Raw genomic sequence first — 22,439 nt, forward strand, 5'->3', positions numbered from 1 at the left:
ACTTCGTTCTTGCCAAATCTCAATGCCCTCCTCTCTCTCCTTCAGTCCATCCTCTCCAACATTATCAGTGCAAAACATCCAGTTTTTACCTAAAATTGAAACGACTTTTAGTCAATCCAAGGGAAAAAAAATATTTACAATATTTATTTTGACTACGAATGCTTTTGTTAAACCCAACCCCTGCTAAGTGTTTAAAAAATCAGAACCCCAACTAATGTTTCCACTAGCACCTGCACTTATCCTCCCACGCAATGTGTGTGTTTTTGTTTTTTTCATATAAACATGCGAATTCTCCAAAATAGACACTAACAAACATTTTCCCTGGGCGCAAAATCCCATTTGAAAAATGGAGACATCAAAAATATATGAACCTGGACTCCCTCCCACCTCTTTTCCACAAACACACATACGCACGCTCACTTTCACCAACAGGACAGATTAAAAGCAGACTACTGCAAGCAAAGTAGACACCTACTCTACAAAAGACCTGCAAGCAAAGGTTACTGTACACCTTCTTCCAATAGCCCCTACTCACCCCCACTCCTACCCCCCATGCACACACATTCTTTCTAATGACATCCCATGATAGAATTCCTTCACAGAATGGCAAACTAAAGAACCAATGGACAAGCCAATGAGCGTCAGGTGAGGGTCGACTTAAGGTTGTCAGCTATGCTGGTGTCAACGAGAGGTTTCAAAATACCCATGTTGTGAATTGTCTCACTAAATACTGAGATTGTGGAGCTGTTGTAACTGATGCAGCACCATTGACTGGTGATAGTAGGGGTCGTGTCTGACGGTGTAGTTGATGGTTTGAGGTGGCTGTGTGATCTCCAGGGTGGGACAGCAGGTGGTTGCCTTAAAGACACAATGCGTGGTCCTCATGGTTTGGAGCAGTTTGGGCTTCTACACACAGTTGCGTTCCGTCAACGCATGCCAGTGGGTGTTCCAGACAGTAGCTATGCAAATGACTTGAAGTATAACCGTAATTTGATTGGTTGGTGCAGTCTGTCGATTGGCTTGATTGGCCGTGCCGTCTGTCGGTGCAGCAACAGCTGAACTTCTCAACGCGAGCGACGGGAGAAACGCAACGCAATGGACCCACAATTCAGTTCGGCAACGGATGACGTGAGCCCATGTAAAGTGAATGGGATGCGTCTACAGCACACAACTGTGTGTAGGAGCCGTTTGTCTCAGGGTGGATGTATGGAGAGGGAGATGTCTTGAGATGGCAGGATGGCGCCATTTCTAACACATGAATGTGTTAATAGTCGAGCGTTCTGTTGTCTGATAGGAAACAGGAGGAGCCAGAGATGGACTGGGAGGGGTCACAGGTGAAATGTGCCCTCTCTGAAGAGAGGTGAGAGGTGGTGCTGTCCATCTGTCGGTCTGTCTGTCCACCATCAGTCTGCCTGTCCGTCTGTCTCTCTGCTGGAACAAACTCTGCATGTTGGGCCATCAGTACACTAACGTGGTCAAAGGCGTGCTGGGCCTTATCTGAGGTTTGGGGGGTGGGTCCTGCCTCAGAGGTGGCGGGGGCTGGGGTGGCCGTTGTGATAGAGCTTCTGCTTGATGTGCACCATGTTCCCCCCAGAGTCCTCCAGCAGCCGCAGCTGCAGCCGTCTGCGCAGTTCCCGCAGATTGCACACCCGAGACAGCCACTCCCACGGCACGATGTCTGCATGTGGACAAAAAAGGATAAAATTAGACTATGAAACTTGGATGATAAAATACTATTATCTGTTGTATTGTAAAATACTGCAGATATTACTGATTACTGATATTAATGATCCACCTCTACTGCTCATGAGAGAACTAATGTGAAGCAGGTCCAACTGTGAATGGGATCAAGAGTCTCTGACAAGGCTCCACTAAAAGTACATGTATAGTTGGAGTGGTAATGGAGAAGGGTCTTGCAGAGGAAGCTGGAATATGTAGTTTCTATTATTCTTTCAGTCATTCTAGTCCTCATTTTCAATGCCTTCCAACTCTAGCCTGTCAGTTCTCATCACCTAAGTGGCATAGCTACGTCTGCCTGGCCTCACGAGACTACGCTCGACTCTGATCTCACTTCCACTAAGCACTTAACCTTTCTTCCGCCGTAGCCCCAACCTTGTTCTGTAGGACAGTGAGCTATTTCATCTTGACTGAGCACCGGTGACGTGGCACATTACAGCTCCATGTATGGCTCCTATTATATTAGGTGATTTGTGTGCTACTACCAGAGATCCACAAGGTCGCTCATGCGCTCACTCCTCGTGCCCCTGAACTGTAAATTCAGGCCATGCGGGCTGGTACCGCAGGCCTTTTTATTTAATTGAGCTGATAAAGGTACACGAGTGATTAGGATGACTTATTTGCCTGGAAAGAGGGATGGATGGATGGATGGCAGGGGAGGAGGGGAGAGAGGGAGGACAGAGTGGATGGCAAGAAAAGGAGACATTCCCTGCCCTCTCAAATAACGGCCCATTTCAATTTATACTGACGAGAATGAAGCGGGTGTTAGATGGTGTGAACTACACAGGGGCAGAGAGAGAAAGAGAGAGAGAGAGGGAAAGAGAGATTAATTACATTCCATAATTACATTTTTGTAAAATGAAATACCATCCTAGAAACGGATTTATAATTATAATCCAATCCAGACTCATAGTTCTGCGCTGTGGGACTTGATGAGACATTCATAGTCCAACAAGGTGGGGGAAAAAAAGAGATAATTTATGTGTAAATGTAGGTCTCAGTATATGAATATATTAATGCCCATGCTGAATATAGAAAAACAACAGCTTTCTGAGCATACCATTTTAAAGGCCATCTGATTTTATCAGAGAACAATAAAAAAATCATGTTAAATCTCTTTCTTTATGTGTGTGGATATGAAATGCATTGTAAAGAAATCCAGACTAGTGGCGTATGGATACGTGTACAAACGTATATACACAAACATGCATTACAGGAAAGTACCGGTCATCTTTTCTAATGCATACAGAGAGCTATTAACCACTTTCAGAGACACAAAACACATAGCATTTCCCTAAAAGTGCTGTGGCACTGAAGCCAAATATTCGCTGAGCCGACGTGACATTTGAGAAAATGTAAGGCGGTAATCTGAAGAAAGACCGTGACAAAGTGGGCTGCTTGAGTCATCCGCTCAGTGCCCAGGGAAACATTTGACAGGTCTGTACCGAGAGGAAGATCGCCCACACCACTGCAGCTTTAAGCACAAGAAACGAATTGCATCTGCAAAATAATAAATAAATGAAAAGGGAGAAAAATCACAACTGTCCTCCAACAAATTCATTTGTTGCTGTAATCCCATCCACTGGAGCTATGAGCTTTATGGTCTGCTTTTAGGTGCTTATTGCAATGGCAAAGTCCCAATCCCTCAATGTGTCCACACTTATCAGAGCTGAAAAATGCCCTAAGTGCTTCTTCAAGATCTGATGTATCTAATGTTCTACACGTCCTTGGCCTACGGAACCTACAGTGCTTATTGTATTGTATTGCATTGAGAAGCACTTATTGTTATTGTTTTTGTTTTGTTTTATTTTTATTTGAGTAATGACCATGAGCAACAATAACCCCTTCTGCTGCAGGGCTGTAAGATAAGGCATTTCCAGATGTCTGGGCCGGCTGGCCTGATCCCTGAGAAGGCCAGCTGGCATCGCACAACACCAGCACTGCCACATAGAACAAAAACCGCTGGACTCAACACAGGCGAACATGCTCTTAGGTGATTAGGTACACTCACTCACACATTCGTCCACTCTCTCATTTTGACATTGACATACTGTCTTTCTCATCCACTTTCTCTCTCTCAGTCTCTCTCTCGCTCCTCCTCTCCCGCTCTACTCTTTCTCTCTCTCACTCTGTGTGTGTGTGTGTGTGTGTGTGTGTGTGTGTGTGTGTGTGTGTGTGTGTGTGTGTGTTTCTGGACTGGGCCGGCCTGCAAAGGCGTGGCAAAGTGCCACATTATAGCCAGCACACTGATGAGCTGCCAAATCACCACACTCTTCACTGCGAGCTCCTCACGGTAGTTCTGAGGTCATGCTGCAGCCATTCTACTCCATCCAACCCAGTAGGTGTTACTATCTCTACATTCCCTCACTTACACACTCACTTCTTTTCTCCTCCCCCTCCTACACACATTCTCACACACACACACACACACACACACACACACACACACACACACACACACACACACACACACACACACACACACACACACACACACACACACACACACACACACACACACACACACACACACACACACACACACACACCTCCCTGCTACACAGCCTCTCTTGCACACTTCCTATGCTAACTCCCCTCCTAATCCTTCACACAGTACCAGTCCTTCACACAGTACAACTGCTATGCTGACAACACACAAATCTATATTCACACACACTCCCTCCCTCCAATCTGGTCACCTGTCTCAATGCAATAAGCAACTGGATGACACAAAACTTTCTCAAATTAAACCATGACAAGACAGAAGCCATACTCATTGCCACACCATCTGTACTGAAAAAGCTGGAACAATCACAGTTATCCATCCCTGGTTACTTCACCACCACTACCTCTGAAGTCAAAAACCTTGGTGTCATAATTGACTCTACCCTTTCCTTTGACTCTCATATCAAATACATCACTAAAACAGCCTTCTTCCACCTCAAAAACATTTCTAAACTCCGCCCGTCCCTTAACCCTACACCTGTTGAGACTCTCATTCATGCTTTCATACCCTCCAGACTTGACTACTGTAATGCCCTGCACTTTGGTGTCTCAGCAAAGAGATTAGACAGGCTACAATACATACAAAATTCCGCTGCAAAAGTTCTCACCCGTACCAGGCCCTGGCAACATATCACTCCCATCCTCCATCAACTACACTGGCTCCCTGTACAATACATTTCAATTACACAATTCAAAATCATCCTTCTTGTCTTCAAAGCACAACATAATCTTGCACCCTCTTATCTTTCAAGCCTCCTGACCCCTTACCAACCAACCCGCACCTTACGCTCCACTGATGCCCACCTCCTATCCACCCCCACTGCACATCTCCGTTCCATGGGTGACAGGGCCTTTAGCGTGGCTGGTCCCAAACTCTGGAACTCCCTCCCACTTGCACTATGTCAAAGCACTTCCCTGTCCACCTTTAAATCCATGTTAAAAACTCACCTTTTCACTCTTGCTTTTCCTTCCTACTCATAACCATGCCTCCTCCATCCCACTTGCTCCTCTATTACTGTTTTATTTTATTTTATTCTACTTTTGTTGGCAATGTCTGTCTCCTGCTGAATGTATAGTGTGTTTTACTAAGTGTACTGTCTATTTGTACTGTCCCTGTATATGTTGCTTTTATGTCTATGTTCTCTTGTATACTGGGCTGTATTTTGGGCACCAACGCATGGCGTAATACTCGTTTTTCACCCACGGAAAGTTTAATTTGGTATTTTGCACGTTTATTTTTTAAGCATTGCGCCCAGGGGTGTGGCAATTAACAACCGGAGGGGCCTGGCGCGTTGTCTAAAAATCGCTATCATACACCACCTAAACCTGGTCAGAAGTCAATGGCGAGTTGTTCATATACTATTTTAAGAGCGCATGACAACAGTCATATTGGCAGGTGCACGCACCATCCTTCTATCATTCATGAACGCACACCAGCGCACGTCCAAGATATTACGAAATACTGTACATCTCATGATGAGTAGTTATTCACCATCATTTGCAAATTGGTAATAACGGTTAAAAGTGATTAGGGGAGAGGTGAGAGACACGTATGGAGCACAGCTGAAGACGCACTGTCACGAGATATAAACAACTCCTCTGCAGGATAAATGTTGTTTTATTCAGTCATTTGAGCAATATTAGGGTAAGTGTTGCTTTTTCCAGCCTATGTTTTCGGTGGTAACCCATTGTCAGTCAATGGTGAAAGTAACTGCATATAACTGTCTTGTCGTTGACTGAATCCTTGGTGAAGTTAGTTTCACTTTGCCAATGAGTTCAAATAATAGACGAGTGCAAATGCGTGAAGGCTATGCTAGGTTTTAGTAAAGCATGGTCTAAGAATGACTATTCCATACGGTCTCGCAAGCAGCCCCCTTCAAATGCGCCGTTGAATGCCAAAATACCGATGCATTTATTTGACATATCACGCGTTGTGCCGTTAAAGGGAATGACAGATGTAATTCTCATTGGTTTAAAATGATGTTACGCCCCAAACCCACCCATATGACTGATTAAAAAACCTAGGAACACCTTGGTGCGCCATGCGCTCCACGTTTGATAACGAAACCCCTCTCAATGTAAACTGGACATCCTACTAAATTTGAATAGACTTTTGACGAGTGACGATGCACTTTAGAATGTCATGATAGGGCCCACTGTCCCTGTCTAATGTTTTTATGCTACTCTTATGTCTATATCCTTTTCTCTTATTGTACAGTGTCCTTGGGTGACTTGAAAGGCACTTTAAATCAAATGTATTATTATTATTATTATTAAGTATCAATCCTTCACACAGTACCACTCTCTCTCTCTCTCCCTCCCTCTCTCCACCTATCCCACCTACAGTATTAGAGGTTGATATCCCACCTACAGTATTAGAGGCAGTATTAGAGGCCATACACTCAGAACACAATGCAACGCTCCCCATACCTCAACACTCTCTCTCTCTCTGTCTCCTTCGCTCTCTTTTTCTTACAGTCTATCTATCTCTGTCTCTCTCTACCATTCTCTGTCACCTCCTCCTCTCTGTCACTCAGCCTCTCTTACCGTCTCTCCACCTCAACAGAAAAGTGTGGAGCGGTCCTATGCAACATTAACTAAGGTGGTATAAACCAGCAACAGCAGATTATAATCAAATCCAGCAAACTTTACTCACCCTTCTTCGCTTACTCTTACCCGCAGACTCAATCAGACTCTCCCCAAACTCCTCAGACTATCCTCATACACTGACACACACCTTTGCCATTCACAATTGTCTCTCTCACACATTCTCCTTGGAATCACTACGCTCTTGTGCCCTTACGTTAGTGGCATCCTGTCAGTTGACCAGGACCACGCAGTGAGCCCTGGATTTGGTTTGAAGGACCACACCTATAACGATGACCAGGAGACCTCTGGAGCTTCCGCAAGCCCACACATATTCCTGCCCACTGACGATCGCATGCTTGTGTAATACGTTTATGACGTGCACACCAAGCTCCAGAGATTGAAGGGACATCCGGAGGGAAAGAGAATGTAGTGCCTGACTCACTCACATGCACCTGTGCTGTGTCCTGCTCTAGTCTCAGGCCAGCATTTATTCTACAACAGGCCAGCATTTATTCTACAACAGTCAGCACAGAGAGCTTGATAATAGGACAAAGCAGAGCAGAGATGCAAGTAGTAGTGAAGTGAGAGAGTGATTCTGTTCTGGCAAATCACACAAGACACACACACACACTCCAGGACTGACTTTGACTGCCTATACTGTATGTGAACCAGGCTTTTAGAGAGCTTCCCCTAGTGGTCTCTCCTGCGACCACTGACGCTTGGAATTCACTGGTTGGTTGGATACACTGGTCAGTTTACCAGAATGGCCTCCGGAGAGGCTTCAGAATGGCCACTGATATAGACTTAAAATAATCCTTTCAAGAGCGTGGTCATCTCCCATGAATGGGAATAAGTCATCTGCATGGGAATAAGTCATCTGCATAGGAGTAAGTCATCTGCATGGGAATAAGTCATCTGCATGGGAGTAAGTCATCTGCATGGGAATAAGTCATCTCCCATGAATGGGAATAAGTCATCTGAATCGGAATAAGTTATCTGCATGTGAATAAGTCATCTCCCATGAATGGGAGTAAGTCATCTGAATGGGAATAAGTAATCTCCCATGAATGGGAATAAGGCATCTGCATGGGAATAAGTCTCTCTCTAAAGGCCTCCACTCATAGATTCCATTGTTATAAGTACAACCCCACACCCCAGCATCAAACTATGCCGCCGCAACTGTATTGATTACGATTCAGTTCTATTTTCGGCAGGACTGCTCAATAAAACCATTGTTTATCAAATGTTTGTCAGTAAAAGATTTTGGCTTAGGTGTGTATGGGCAAGTGACAGAAAGTGTCGGCACACTCTAGTCTAAATAATATCATCCCACCACTGAGGCTGTGTGGACGTACCGTGGTGTGGGCTGGTCCTCCAGGCCCGGAGGGCACAGTGCAGCACCCCATCCAGCCACAGCAGCAGCCAGCTCAGGCAGAAGCCCAGCAGCAGGCCCAGCATCAGGTCCATCTCCTGCTTGGTGACACCGCTGCTCACAAAGTAGTTCTCCGTGGAGTCCACCAGCGACTGGTCCCCGTCGTACGGGATCACATAGTGCACATGGTGCCTACAGGGAAAGAGGGAGACTGTCAGCGGACGAACAGGATGGCCTGTGAATGGCATGATGGAGGGAAAAATAGAGAGATTGGTGGAGGGAAAGAGAGAGAGAGAGAGAGAAAAAGAGACACACAGCAAGAGACTTAGTCATGCCAAAGGGGGTGTTTTCAACTGAAATGAACCAAAGGGATCGAGCGAGAGAGGCAAGGAGAGTGGATGACAGCAGAAGGATGACAGAGGGACAGGTGGAGAGGCATATACCAGCGAGAGAGAGAGAGAGAGAGAGAAAGAGAGAAAGAGGACCAATGAATAAAAAGAGAAAGGAGTATGGGAAAGAGAATGAATATTGTCTTACATGTATCATGACAGCGAATAAAGGCACTGTGATGAGAGCAGGCAAGCCGAATAATGGGAACTAAACAAAAGCCAAGGAGCCAGAGAAAGAAGGGGGGATAGAGGGATGAAAGGCTAGAGGAAAAGGAGAGAAATAAAATGGAGAGAAAACAAGAGAGGGAGGGAGAGAAATGGGGAAGAGCGTGTGGGAGAAATGCTTTAATTCATCATCATTTCAGCAACAAGGTGAACACCGCTCCGTGCATTTGCAAAGATGAGGAGACTCTAATGGCTTTGTGGGCTTGCGGGCGGCAGAACTGGGGGGCCCACTGGGTCTAATGAGGGCTTAGGGGATGCTGGAGGAATGCATCACGGACAACTGCGCCCATAATCCCCTGGGTAGCCGACAGACTCTCACAACATGGACCAAGGGCCTAACACCAAACCTGCCAGATAAGCACAATGCAGTAATTTGGAGAAGGAGAAGAGGAAGCAGGGGCAAGAGAGAGAGAAAGAGAGAGATAGATAAATGAGAGCATTTAGATGCAGATGCAGGATGCAGATCAAGAATGAGAGGGGTACATGGTTTAAGATACTGAGAGATACAGGGTTAGATAGGATGAAAGAGGTGAGGAGAAAGGTGTATGGCAGAGGGGACAAGAGAAGGATAGACAGACCGACAAGGAGAGAAAAGGAGAGAAAGGTGCCACTGAGGGGAGAAGGAGAGAATAAGGGAGCAACAGAGTTGAACGAAATATTCACTCTGAGAAACAGAGCTGAGAGAGTCAGTGCCTTAGAGCAGTAAATATATCAACACAAACACACACAAGCATACACACCAAACACATATGTACATGACTGCATGTATGTATATTTGTGTGTGTGTGTGTTTGTGTGTTTGTGTGTAGAAACAAATAGAGCTGGGAGGGTGTGAGATTTAGAGAGCCCAATACTCCTAGAAAAGAAAGGGTTGTGAGGCCCTGGGGTCTGAGTAGGTGTGAGATATGTGCAGCAACAGCTCTCTCTTTCTCTCTCATTTTATCCCTCTTTCCCTCTCTCTCTCTCTCTCTCTCTCTCTCTCTCTCTCTCTCTCAGGAAAGTCACTGCAGCTGAAAAAGCCAGAAAACACCAGGGGCGGCTTTCAAAACAAGTCAGCTGTGCCGCAAACAAAATGAGTTACACTGCAGCATGAAGTATTCACAGGCAGTGGCCGCCTGGCATCTTATAAATACTCAGCATTTGAGATATACAGACTAAAACCCGGCCTTCACTAGCAAACAGCTCTGAGGAGATATTTTCCTATAAAAAAAGTGTAAAAACATCTTGTTTATAAAGCATAATGCCTGTGAGACAGCAGCGCAGATATATGCTGAGAGTTGCGTGGGAGTGTGCTTGGTTCAGAATCAGGGGAGATTAAGGCAACACTGTGAAGCTCTAAAGAAAGCTGTGGTAGCAGCGGACCAGTTTAACAGCCAAACAATCAGACACCCAGAGAGATGAGGCTTTAACTTCCATTCATCTATCAGCAAAGGGGGGGATCATTAACATGTGATTTCATACACTTCATAGTTGTTTTTGCCATGAGTGCTTTTAGACATCCCATGAGGGCCAGTTCATCTCATACTTTTCTGTTAAAAAGAAAAGACAACCCCTCTTCTGCATGTTTAGAGGAGGATCTATTCTGAAAATTCCTGCATTCAAATTCACCTAGCAAAAGTTGACACTGATATGCTTACGTATCAACCAAACTCCATGCTAATACACTGGCAGGTGGACTCTTCATTCATGAGGGTACATGTAGTAAATTGCAAGATAGTCTGTCTGAGGCACTTGTTCCGTCTATGGCACAATGTCAAACCATATGACAATGAAAATGCGTGTAACACACAAACACAGTGCTTTTGACATGTGGAGACCCTGTTTGCCCAGTCTGCCATCACAGGGAATGGGTTTTAGAATGGAGTTTCCTCTTCAAAAAAGCTTTTTTGTTTTGTTTTGTTTTTTGCATTTGCACCTTAGCTGATGTCATGGTGGAACCATGTGTTTTATTACTTGTGTCAGCAAAAGAATGCATAATTTTACAGGCTCCGAACTATTGTACTGGAGAGCATGTAGGTGCATTCAAGAATGCAGTCAGAAACAAACTTAGATCAGAGTGATGATTAAAAGTGGAGAGAAAAAACATTTCACATACAATGCAGATCCTGACATGCATGTAGTCAGGGAACAGAGAACATTGTCAAAGTATCACCTTGAGCAGAGCAAACTGGAGGTCTGGAGACACATCAACTCACAGCACTTGACAAAATAATCAATAGTTGTTAGTGACAACTTATTGAAACAGTCCTAGGTGGAGGTGATTCACTTTTCTCTTTCTATTTGTATTTACAGTTTTATGTCTGTGATGGTGCAGGGCAACTATGAATTTTAAGAAGATTAAGCAGAAACCATAAAGAGGATGTTGCACAGCCATGATTATTCTAATACTCTTCGAGCTGTTACATTACAATTATGGTTTACCTTCCACAGTTGCAATGACAGACGCGGTCCTCTCCTCTTAAATGTGGTAAGATATAGTTGTGAAAGCGGTCCAGAAGAGCGTTCATGTCCGTTAAACACGCTACCGCCTGCAAAGAACCATCCAAGTCAACTGGGACGACACGGGCCGCAAAGGCAGTTTGCCGGTGACACAAATAGACTACATTTCAATGAAAAATATATGGAGAAAAAAATCCGTTGTAAAAAATTTAAACATAAAAATGTCCGCTGTATGCACATAAAACCGTTAATTATTTGGAGGTGCCTGTTGATCTACAAGCAGTCACTGGAGTTACTATATATCCAAAAAGGAAGAAAATGCACAAGTGCCAGTTCTGTGAGACGCGTTACTCTAAGAACTAGGGAAGTGGGTGTGTAAGTCCTCTTACCATTACAATGGCAGCCCCGAGAATCATAAACATCATGGTGCTCAGAATTATGTGCAAAACTTCCAAAACTCGACGATTCCCTACGTTCACCCTCCAGTTCACGGCAGCCCGGTGGTTCCACCTGCTGAAATAACAGCTGTCCTCGGTTGAAGGTGCTCACAGATAGAGCTCGAACCGGGGCACGACACTGCTTTCCCTCTCAGTTCGCCCGCTGGAGGCACGGTGCTTGGCGGATTCAGCAAGCGTTCTCTCCTGTCACCTCACATCCCCGCCATAGATGACACACGCACCTCCACCTGAGAGCTAGCCTGTGTGCTGAGGAGTGGCACTGGTGTTTGAGAAACGCGAGAAAACAGCTTCGAGAAGGTATCCTCGCCTTTACAGATGCAGTGCGCATTAGGACCGTTCCAAAGAGTGAGTCAAGATGAAGTCTCTCACGGTGCGTAGCTCATTCCCGCGCCCTGTCGAGGGAAACTTGTCTCTCTCGAGCAACCGACGCTTGTTGCTTGTTTTCTCTCTCCAGCATCTGTGGCGAGTTCAGGCTGACAGTAGTGTCGTAACTGTAATAGCGTAGCCTACCTCTCCCTCGGTATCCAACGGTAGCGAAGATTACAGCACTTGCGCAGGCAAACACTGGATCCTCCCACCTAGCGATTCAGAAGAGATCAGACAGCAACTGACTCGCTGGAGAAAGAGACCAGTGAAAACCTGCGCCCTGTAAGCTACCGAAGGTTTTTTAGCGCCTCCTGAGATAATTGCAGTGTGTTGGCTTTTTATATATATAGCCTACAGAAACACGCAGTTAAATAGGCTACCCATCATCGCTTAACTGTAACAGTCTGCACTTCATGCAAAATGCTTTGCCAGTAGCCTACTGTATAGGCCTAATGCGCACTGGAACAAACTGGCTCCATGTAATTGATACAATGTTACATCACATTGGTAAGCACATTCCTCCCCTGTGACGAGTGACATTGCAGATCAAATTGGTATTCTGCACCATTCTTTGGGGCAGGGCTTCGCCTGTGACAGCCACCCATTCACTTAATTGGCGACTTCGCCGTCAGGGGGGTGCGGACACCGGTGGAGGATTGGCACTAAAGCGAATGTCAATTACTGAGCATGGGAGTACAGTGTGCTGGACTATTTTGTTAACTGTTGAATGCAGTAGCCTATATATTGTTGAAATCAGCTTTTCTCAGTTATAGGGCCTAATCACCTGTACAGCCACAAACTGAACAGCTCATTTTCCTTGTCAGTTTAAACTTCCCTCAACAGGGTGCTCATCAAAATGGGCCTCTAGGTCATTAGTGAAAAAGACCAAAGAATTGAGACACTTCTGTATGATCAATAAAAAGCCTATATGTCTTTCATACAAGAGTGCTTCAATTCTTTTGTTTTTTATTTGATGAATTAGAGGCCCAAATTCATGACCACCTTGTAGTTGTACTGTAACAAACACCATTGACCAAGAGACACGTTCCCCTTTCTTTACTTTTGAAACAAGCTTTGAAAATCTGTATCCTACAGACTCATTGTCTTTTATGTACCACTATAATTTAGACTTGTAATTTCCTTTTCACATTAAGGTTTGTGCATAGAGTTATATTTCTATTCTTTATTACACTGGATAGGTCATATCCCACAATGTGACTCGAAGGCACCAGCAAACCTGACCGTTAGAGATCATTCTGTATCATCTAAGCACAGCTGTGCTAACAGTTAAGTATAGACTTTGAGAATTGATTGCCTATACTGTCTCCACCATCACTCAAGGACAAGTTTCAATGTCATCAGAGGCCTTTGAGTCCCAGGGGCATTGCAAGAAGGCCATGGTATCCTAATCATCCATCCCCCACCATCACTTAACCCAGTTCGAAGTGGAGAACCCTGGACATTTCTAACCCCGAGACAACCTTGGACTCACTCTGTTCCCCCTTGTAGTTTTGACACCAAAGGCTTGTCTGTACCACTGTTTCCACCTTTTCCTGTAAATATTCCAACTATAAACCAGAGTAGGTCAACATAACATTTTTTTTTATTAAAATCTCAGTAAGTCATTCAATCCCATAACAGCTCGCCATTCTATTAAGTAGTAGTCATATGTTAGCCATCTGACAAATATCCTGTAAATAAAAAAGGCACAAAACAAATAGTTTTGCTAGACACATTTATTCCTTTAGCGAAATCATTATTTACAAAAGGAATTTCAGGCACTCTGGACTGAGCTCTCAGCTTGCAATTAATTCAGTATGTTGTAGTCTTGCTAAATGTACAAAAAAGAAAAAAAAAAAAAACACAATTTCCCCCCTGAGCAGATGACAAATCTGAGGTTTAAAATATGTATCAAAACAATGTGATTGAATTATAAAGATGTAATCATTAACTCACTGCCTTCCCGTCACTTGGATCAACATCTTTTCTCGGTACACTCGAGAAGTAAGAACACTCACATCACAACACTACACATCATCTTAGCTCTCCTCACACACGCACACACTCACACAAAATAGAAGAAACTACACTTGTGTTCATTTTGCACAACCCAGGGCATCACGCGTATTTGACAAAAGCAAAAGTGATAAAAAAGGAAAATGATTATTACACTTAAAAGTACTTACAGTAAACCAATCTGCCCTCAGAGGGGAAAACAGAAGTAGAGGGGCACTGAGAGACAGAGAGAGAAAGAAAGAAAGAAAAAGAAAGAAAGAAAGAAAGAAAGAAAGGGGGAGGAAGAGGAAAGTAGGGAGGGAGCGAGTGAAGAGAGTGGAATGGGGCTTCTGTCATCATAACTGTTGTATCCATGTCGGAGAGGGTGACAGAGAGCTGGAGGGGGCAAAGGTCTTAGATTAGAATGAGGTGACCCATAGCCTTGGTAATTGGAGTTAAAGTAGAAAGTTGTTGGGACATGACTGGGTTGATTAACATTAGTATCCCCCCCCCCCCCACACACACACACACACGCACACCCCTACAGCCACTCAGGCATCACTGAGCAGTGATGGGGAGGGTGGGATAATGACTAGGAAGGAAGGCTACATAGCCAGATATTGCACCCTAATCTTGTAGCTCTACAAGGCTGTGCAAAAGATGGTTTACACCTCTGTCTCTGCACAGCCAAAATTCAAATCTCACCAAGTAAACAAAAGTAACCCTTTAACGCCACCTCACAGCTGTAGTGACATTGTTCACATGTGAGCAGAGTAGATCAACCCTCCTTGGCTCTCTGGACTATGGTGGGAGGGGGAGGCAATGCCCTTCCTATGTACTTGGAGAGGGTGAGAGGTCATTAGAGAATGGCAGGGGTGAGTGTGGGGGGGTTGATGCTGCATCGTGGGTAACCCACCACCCCCCACAGCATATGTGTATATTGTGTAAATTCATGTGTGACTTTGGGGAGAGACAGTGCAATGACGTCGCAGCACAGCGCATGGAGCAGCCAGCTGCTCAGTAGAAGCAGACGGTGTGGAGGAAGGGCCTGCCACTCTTTTCCTCGAACTCCTGCAGCAGCTCGTCCATCTCATTCTCCATGTCGTCAGTGTGCTGGATCTGAGGAACAGCAGACCAGACCAACATACATTAACATTCCGTAAACTAACTTCAACATTCATTTTAAGATGGATTATCGATCTCCATTACTTCCGGTTTATCAGTGCAGGTGACACCGGCATAAGAGGATAGCTTTCCATATGAAGACAAAGAATGTACTATATAACACACGTAATGAATAGCACTCCATGTTATTAAGACAGTAGTCAATGGCTATAGATCTATAATGAGGTGTATAGATATACCACTGCTCTACATACAACAGCACAGTGCATATAGCACCAAATTAAGATAATATGGGGGTTCCCATCTCATCTTCCATCCTGCAAACCAGAGGCACAAACCAAAACAGAGGCACACTTGATTACCTGCACACACTATATTCATCCAATCAGGAGTATTGTAATTGTACTGACTTCAATCTTGTGTTCTCAGGGCCAGGATTGACCACAAGGCGGAACATGTGGAGGGTAGGTGGGCCGAAGAAGAGGCAGGCCGAAAAAAGCCTTAGCTTTAATAGTGGGAGCGGCCATCACCCTGAGATACTCACACACTGGCAGAGTTCACAGATCAGGAAGGCTCCGAGAGTGGCCTCCTCGTGGTTGTCCTGAATGTCCACGTTGATCACGTGTACCGGCTGGAAGGTCTCCTGCTCACGCGAGTTCAGTTCTGGAGATGAGGACAAGGAGAGGGATAGGAGGGAATGAGAGAGAGAGTGTGCAAGTAAAGCCAGAGGGCATGATGGAAGACCAGATGGGCAGATACAGAAAAGAAACAGATGAGAGGTTAGGATAAAAACACCATTTTATAATTTAGCAACACACGAACAACTCGAAACCATACACTTATCTTTCTCTCAATGTCTTAAGCATTTTACCAAGGAAAGCTAAACAAAATATTTATCATCCTACTAGTATGTGAAATATCTAGCACTCACCCTCTAGCACCTGGTCATAGACCCTCTCTTCACAGGTGACGACCAGGTCAAACTGGTCCTTGCAACTCTGGAATCGCTCCGGCCGTGCCTTGATGCGCTTGTTGCGATCCAGCATGTGGAGGATTCCGTTCTGTGTGTATCTGAGGGGTGGCTTGGGTTAAGGAAATCAGGATATAGGAAATGCTTTTCAAACAGTGTGCAAGTATAACTGATTTCAGAAACGTGCAGCCCAACTCAAACAAATTAGTTTTTATATATAAGTATATATCCTTATTTACAATTGCTGTGAGCAACTGTGTTACTCAAAGGTGCATTTAATGTGTTAAGAGGATATTTCTGACTAATTTTCAATTGAATCCTTGATACTGTCAGCATGCTGATTGGGTGGGATGTTCAAAGGGTAATAATACCAAGACACTGTATTTGTTTCCCCAAGACAAGGAATGTGTACAAACACGGTCGGGGTTTTTTCCCAGTAAGAGTAGTAATTCACTAAAATAGACAAAAAGTTCCTATTGATTAATGCAACCACTCAAGTGGCTGAGCAAATTAAAATAAGAAAGGTATCACTCATCTTCTACAACCCTCAATCCCATTAGCTCTTGCTACCCAATCTGCAGCTGGCATAACCCTCAGTGGCTGACAGGGGGGGTAAAAAAAATGGACTCCTATGCCACCTAGTGGTACCACTACAGAAAGACTTCAATCTCTTTGAAGATTGAAAAAGAGAAGGGGGGGGGGGGGGTTGGGTACTCATCCCTAGCATTTTCATGAGAAAGGGATAGTTGCATTATTTATTGCTACATAAAGCTTAGAAGGATTCTCAAAACCATTCTTTAACATCTTCATAGTTATTTAGCTTTTTAAAAAACTGTTGGGAATGTCCAGGAAAAAGGCCTCTCCAGTCACACATCCCTCAATGGCTGTGGTTGAGATATGATGGTCAAACAAACAATTCACTATTTAAGTGCTTAAATACATTTTTGAGAATAGCAGCTGTAGAATAGTGCTAGTCAACAATTATGTTCTTACCCATGCGCCACCTTATACATTTTCTTTCTTGCTAAGGTGGTCTCTGTTTGGAAAGCTTTGCCATAATTCTGAGGCTTGATATGAACTGCCAACAGGTGACTGCATGAATCTACATTTACATTAACTGGACTGAGCAGACAGCCCAAAGAACCAACCATACCGAATAGTATTTAACCCCTAACCACCATGATCTCAACACAATCATATCACACCCACTTAATAACAACTGATGCCGGCCTTACATTGTACGATTTTGCAAAGATTGGGAAAGGTTCTTTTGAAAGACTACAGTCTCAGACCCTCTCACATCTAAAAACAAGTCAAATAGTTTTAAGTCGCAGACTAGGATTTGTGACTAGGAAGACTTGTGATATCAAACATGTTTGATATTGTCGTTACAGCAAATCTAGAAAAAGCCTGACTCCGACTGACTTAAAACCGTTTAGATTGGCACCTTACACTAAACGATCTAGTTGACGGTAGCACGCCGCGACTCTAGTACAACTCCCATGATTTCTGTCCGACTTTGGAAATTTGGTCACAGACTGAAATCACACCAAAATCGTACAATGTAAGGCCGGCTTAAGTAACGACTATGGTTGCCATCCCAACCTAATGAAACTCTGAAATTGCAAGCATGCCTTCCAAACACAAGCAGAACTGTAAAAACACTGCGAATCCAAGTAGGTCAACTCTATTACATGACATTGCCCTTATTCAACAACACATATGCAAGCCTGCATAAATTTAAATGGAGTAATGATCAGGCCATCTCCTGCCAAATGTCATTACACTCCACACATGGCCTGATTATAATCAAGCCAGTTGATCTGTACGGTGGCCAATCTGTCAAATGACTCGTTTTACAACTAACATCTGTTTCCACCTAAAACCATGAGCAGCTTTAATTTTGATTGGCGAACTATATACAGTGAAATTTGTCCCAAAAGGTCAGTGCATTCACAAATTCGATGAGACGCCACACAGGGCTACATCAGACCTATATGATCACCTCTGTGTGTGGGCTGCAAATAATACTGTATAATAATAATAATAACATTAATCGTTATACATGCAAAGACACAGCGCTACGTCTGACAATCCATTCCATCTCCAACATATGGCTGGCATATGGCTGGCATGCATGCATATACACACACACATATTATATATATAAATATAAATATATATATATATATATTTAAAAAAAACTCTAGCTCTATTAGGCTAAAGTAAATCAGATCAATAAGTCAGACATAACTGCATTACTGACTTCTTCATATAAGTCAAAAATAGAATGCCCTTCGTAACAAAGATTACTTTGAATAAGTGTAAAATAACAAAAGCCAGTGTGGCCTTTTCCCCTCTTTCTCTTTCCAATGTTGCTTGATTTCTGTTAATTTACAAGAACTGACCAGTAGGTGGCCAGCAGGCTCCAATCTCCAAACTAAATCCATCTGAGTAGCACCGGAAACAATACCGTTTTTTAAAAATGGTGTCAAATACATGCCAAGAAAAACTATGGCAATACTCAATGTGCTCTATACACCTCTTTTTGAAAGAGTGTTGAACTTCAGTCCTAAAAATCCCCAAAGCAATAACAATTAAAAAGTTTAAGTGAACATTTCTCAGTTTGTATGTAACATAGCCTTCCCAAGGTTCTTCTCGATATTCTAAGACTGCTGAATTCTCATATCCTCACTCTTTCCCTCCCCAGGGTTAGAGAGACACATACCCACAGGGGATGTGTGGCCTGTCATAATAGCCTACATATCAAAAGATCTTAAGGATGATGTCCCTATAGAAAATTGTTTACAGATTAGTTTTACAGAGATTTCCAAATGCTCAGTGGGTTAGGTCGTTGTTTTTTTTTTTTTTTTTAAATCTTCAATACAAACCTTTTTTTTTTTTTTTAATCTAAAAGTAGTAACAGCTAGGCCTACATAATGAACCTAACATGCTGACTAAGGATAGCACATGGGTTTTAAATCAGGTACATGCATTATTTAGCTTATCCCACACCATATGGGATGAAACGATAACCTATGTTTCTTAATGTACACTACATTCTAATGTAGAGTCAATTCCTCAATGTTGTCCTTGAAGCTGAAATGTGTGTTCCACAGGATTCTCAAAGGCAGTTCTGGGAAACAATGGCAACAAAACACAACACCCTTTCCCAATCAAACATAGCACATTTTGTAGTGCTAGCAGTGTCCCTCCTGAAATGAATCCATTAGTTTACATTTTTTTTAAATGGCAACCGAACAAACACATCCCTAACAAGAGTCCATCATTCACCCAAAACTGCCACTCACCTACCCCCCCCCCCCAGAATATCCTGATGAACTTCTAAAATAGACATATCTGCCAAGGAGTCCTTTGACTTTAACTTCACCAAATTCAATAAACTACTCACACATTCACTACACCAATTAGGTGCCTGATGTGAGTGCAATCATTTTTAGATTCTGACCTGCCATTTCTGTATCTACCTGCAATTTGACAAATTAGCCAAATACTGACCACCTTCAAAAGTTGTGCTGTTTGAGTAAAGAACTTGTTTAGGGAAAATAGTTTCAAGTGCAAAAGAAAAAAAGTGGTGTGCATGAAGTACATAGAAGATATCACACAGGACCCAGCAATCATCTTGACTAGTGTGTGTGTGTGTGTGTGTGTGTGTATGTATGTATATGTGTGTGTGTGTGTGTGTGTATATATATATATGTGTGTGTGTGTGTGTGTGTGTGTGTGTGCATAAGCCTACGTGAACTAAAACATGCGTGTGCGCATCAGTGTTGTGTGTGTGTAGGGGATACAGTTCTTTGTCCTTGCGGACCAAATCGTTGTACATCTGTTCGTAAGTGATTTTGAAGTCATACACGTTGGGCTTGTCCGGTGCTGGGCCTGGCAATTTCACGTGTGATCCCGTCCCAAATGATCGCACGTCAAACCCACGCTTGCTGTGGAGATAGAGAATGGATTAAATACAGAATAGACAGAAGCTGAGGAACAGATGCATAGAGGGAAGACAGTAGGTAGACAGAAGATGAGAGGATAATCTTGTTTTTGAACCCCAGTAAGCCTAAGGACATCACTGGGGAGATCCTTACTGCAAGATTAATCACTTGCTTTGGGATCAATTGGACTTACCATATGGCTTCCGAAAACTAAATCTAATTTCCCTAACAGTAGGTCTAATTGTATTACTTTATCACCAATCCAATTAATGTTAGAAGTTCCAAGAAGTTTCATTGCTGTCTATGACAGAAGTTAACTTGTAACGTTGGAAAGCCTATGCGCACTCAGGTGCACTCCATTTTGTACAGCTAGCAAGCTTCCGGTAAACTTGTCGTTACAGACAAATGTCATATCCTGCTGTTGTCCGATAAGATCGCTTGTAATGTCGTAACCAGCTGTTTTAACACAAATTATTATAAACACGTTAACAGCCATGCCTGAAATGGTGTTAAATATCTATTTTCGCCAATAAATTGAATAGCTAACGTCAGGTTTAAGCCACGGTTGGGCTGAAAGGTTTTTGCGTTTGCGTCGAGATTTTTGTTGTTGTTGTTTGCGTACGGCAAGGTGAAGATCGTAAAAAATCACGAGAGATTACGAAAAAACCGTCGAGGGACAGCTCGTTGTCTTCTTCTTTTCGGCCAACTTGTGGTATCTTCGTTCATTTTTACCTGAGGATGTTGTGAGCTTCCATGCTGCGGTTCTGGTTGCTCGAGCACACAACCGCCACGCGAAGCGGGTGGCTCGGCATCTTTCTTCTCCCGAATAAAATAACTGATTAAACTCGAAAAGTCAGATAATTTTGTCCAAGCTAATATAGTGTGCGAAATGTATTCGTTATATTACACGACGACTACGACCGTGTACTCTCGTGCTAGGACAGATTGTAAAATGGCGGAAGGAGATTTAAGCGTTTTTGCTGATGTCATTGAGTGGGGGAGGAGCCCTCTTGGCCAGTTACGTCAGGAGAACACGCTTCAGAGTGGTGTTCTGTGCTCACATATTCCTGCCGAGGTAACATTGTTTCTATGAATGTTGCACCCTAATGGAATGCTAAGCGTATGAATTAACATTCAGTGAGGAAAGATCTGGTGTCTGCCGATACTCTTTTAACGCCCAGATCATGGCTTCTTTGCCGTCGTAGTCATACATATCCCATACAGGGATGGATTACTGCACAGCCAACCGGGCCCAGGCCCAGGAGCCCAAGGGGTCAGGGGGCCCTGAAGCCCAAGCCTTTGCATGGAATCATTGCCTCAATATCATTACATCAGGATGTAGGCTATGAATCTGATTGAATTAAAGTATTGGCATCCCCAAAATGCACCAGAATACAGGAAATCACATCATACAAATTAAAAAAATTCTGGGGGAGGACCCCCAAACCCCCCTTCCCACATATGTGACAATTAGTCTCTTTGCCTAAGAGATGTAGGCATAATCATATGACAATATTGTTACATTTTATTTTAGTGAATGAAGTCATTTTTTTTGTTTCCCTTTGTATTTTTTCTTATTAGTTAATCCAGCCTGCATTGCAACCTCTCTGTCCTAGTTCATTGCATTTTTGAATGAACAAATGACACATCTTATCAAGGTTACCCTGCCCCTCTTCCACATAAGAAGAGTTTTCCCACCATAATAAAGGCACATAACAAAATAGTTTATAATACATAATAATGTATAATATTAAGATTGCTTTATTGATCACAAAGGGTAGAACACAGTATTTATACTGACTGACAAACAGTCTAGGTCCCTAAAGTAAGCCTACAGCATTACTACTTTTGCGAGCACAGGTGTGGAATTATAAGGCATATATGTCATTTTGTCAGGTTTTGGGGTTCATTAGCATGTACAGCGTAGTCGGTGAAAACAACTCTTTGAAAAAAGTTTGTCTTGATGATTTGTGAAAACCTATAATAATTGACAACACACAAATACACTAAATCAATGCCTTTTGGCGAAATTTGCATTTGGCATTTCACATAACTAAAGTACTCTAAAGTATTATTATTTTTCCTATAAGGTCAATGCAATATTATGAATGACAACATAGGGAGGATTAACACTGATAAGGTAAATTCACATCTAACCTTTATACATTATTCGAAGAAATTCAGCAATTCTGAATTTTGACAAACAGTATACTTGAGAATACAGTAGAGGTTATTTCAAGTCAAGAGGAAATTGTGATGCCATATGTTTAGGTGGGTTTTAATCTAGTAATGTGGAGGTTATGCCATGCATTAACT

General features: G+C 43.2%; 2 protein-coding genes across 2 annotated transcripts; both read right to left on the minus strand.

Annotated features, from left to right (window-relative positions):
* Window positions 1-1,523: 1,523 nt before the first annotated feature.
* tmem240b (transmembrane protein 240b) lies at window positions 1,524-11,681 on the minus strand. Its single transcript, XM_076268986.1, has 4 exons — window positions 11,646-11,681; window positions 11,239-11,345; window positions 8,187-8,395; window positions 1,524-1,678 (listed from the first exon to the last, which is right to left on the minus strand). Exons 1-4 carry the CDS (start codon window positions 11,679-11,681, stop codon window positions 1,524-1,526), a joined length of 507 nt encoding a protein of 168 aa, XP_076125101.1.
* Window positions 11,682-13,801: 2,120 nt separating this feature from the next.
* ssu72 (SSU72 homolog, RNA polymerase II CTD phosphatase) lies at window positions 13,802-21,080 on the minus strand. Its single transcript, XM_076269336.1, has 5 exons — window positions 20,856-21,080; window positions 19,983-20,126; window positions 16,132-16,271; window positions 15,745-15,863; window positions 13,802-15,194 (listed from the first exon to the last, which is right to left on the minus strand). Exons 1-5 carry the CDS (start codon window positions 20,933-20,935, stop codon window positions 15,093-15,095), a joined length of 585 nt encoding a protein of 194 aa, XP_076125451.1. The 5' UTR covers window positions 20,936-21,080; the 3' UTR covers window positions 13,802-15,092.
* Between the last annotated feature and the right edge of the window lie 1,359 nt (window positions 21,081-22,439).

Source organism: Alosa pseudoharengus, unplaced genomic scaffold (assembly GCF_046254945.1).
Source record: "Alosa pseudoharengus isolate Yale_2024_CS ecotype anadromous, Long Island Sound unplaced genomic scaffold, YU_APseudo_1.1 YU_APseudo_1.1_scf_5, whole genome shotgun sequence".
In the NCBI taxonomy this organism is placed as follows: domain Eukaryota; kingdom Metazoa; phylum Chordata; class Actinopteri; order Clupeiformes; family Clupeidae; genus Alosa; species Alosa pseudoharengus.

Coding starts and splice junctions, on each gene's coding strand:
- ssu72 (XM_076269336.1), bottom strand. CDS start 20,935: ATGCCGAGCCACCCGCTTCGCGTGGCGGTTGTGTGCTCGAGCAACCAG. Junction 20,127..20,855: donor GAAGCTCACAACATCCTCAG/GTAAAAATGAAC, acceptor CTATCTCCACAG/CAAGCGTGGGTTTGACGTGC. Junction 15,864..16,131: donor CTATGACCAGGTGCTAGAGG/GTGAGTGCTAGA, acceptor CCTCATCTCCAG/AACTGAACTCGCGTGAGCAG.
- tmem240b (XM_076268986.1), bottom strand. CDS start 11,681: ATGATGTTTATGATTCTCGGGGCTGCCATTGTAATG. Junction 11,346..11,645: donor TCGGGGCTGCCATTGTAATG/GTAAGAGGACTT, acceptor GGTTCTTTGCAG/GCGGTAGCGTGTTTAACGGA. Junction 1,679..8,186: donor GAGGACCAGCCCACACCACG/GTACGTCCACAC, acceptor GTCCACATGCAG/ACATCGTGCCGTGGGAGTGG.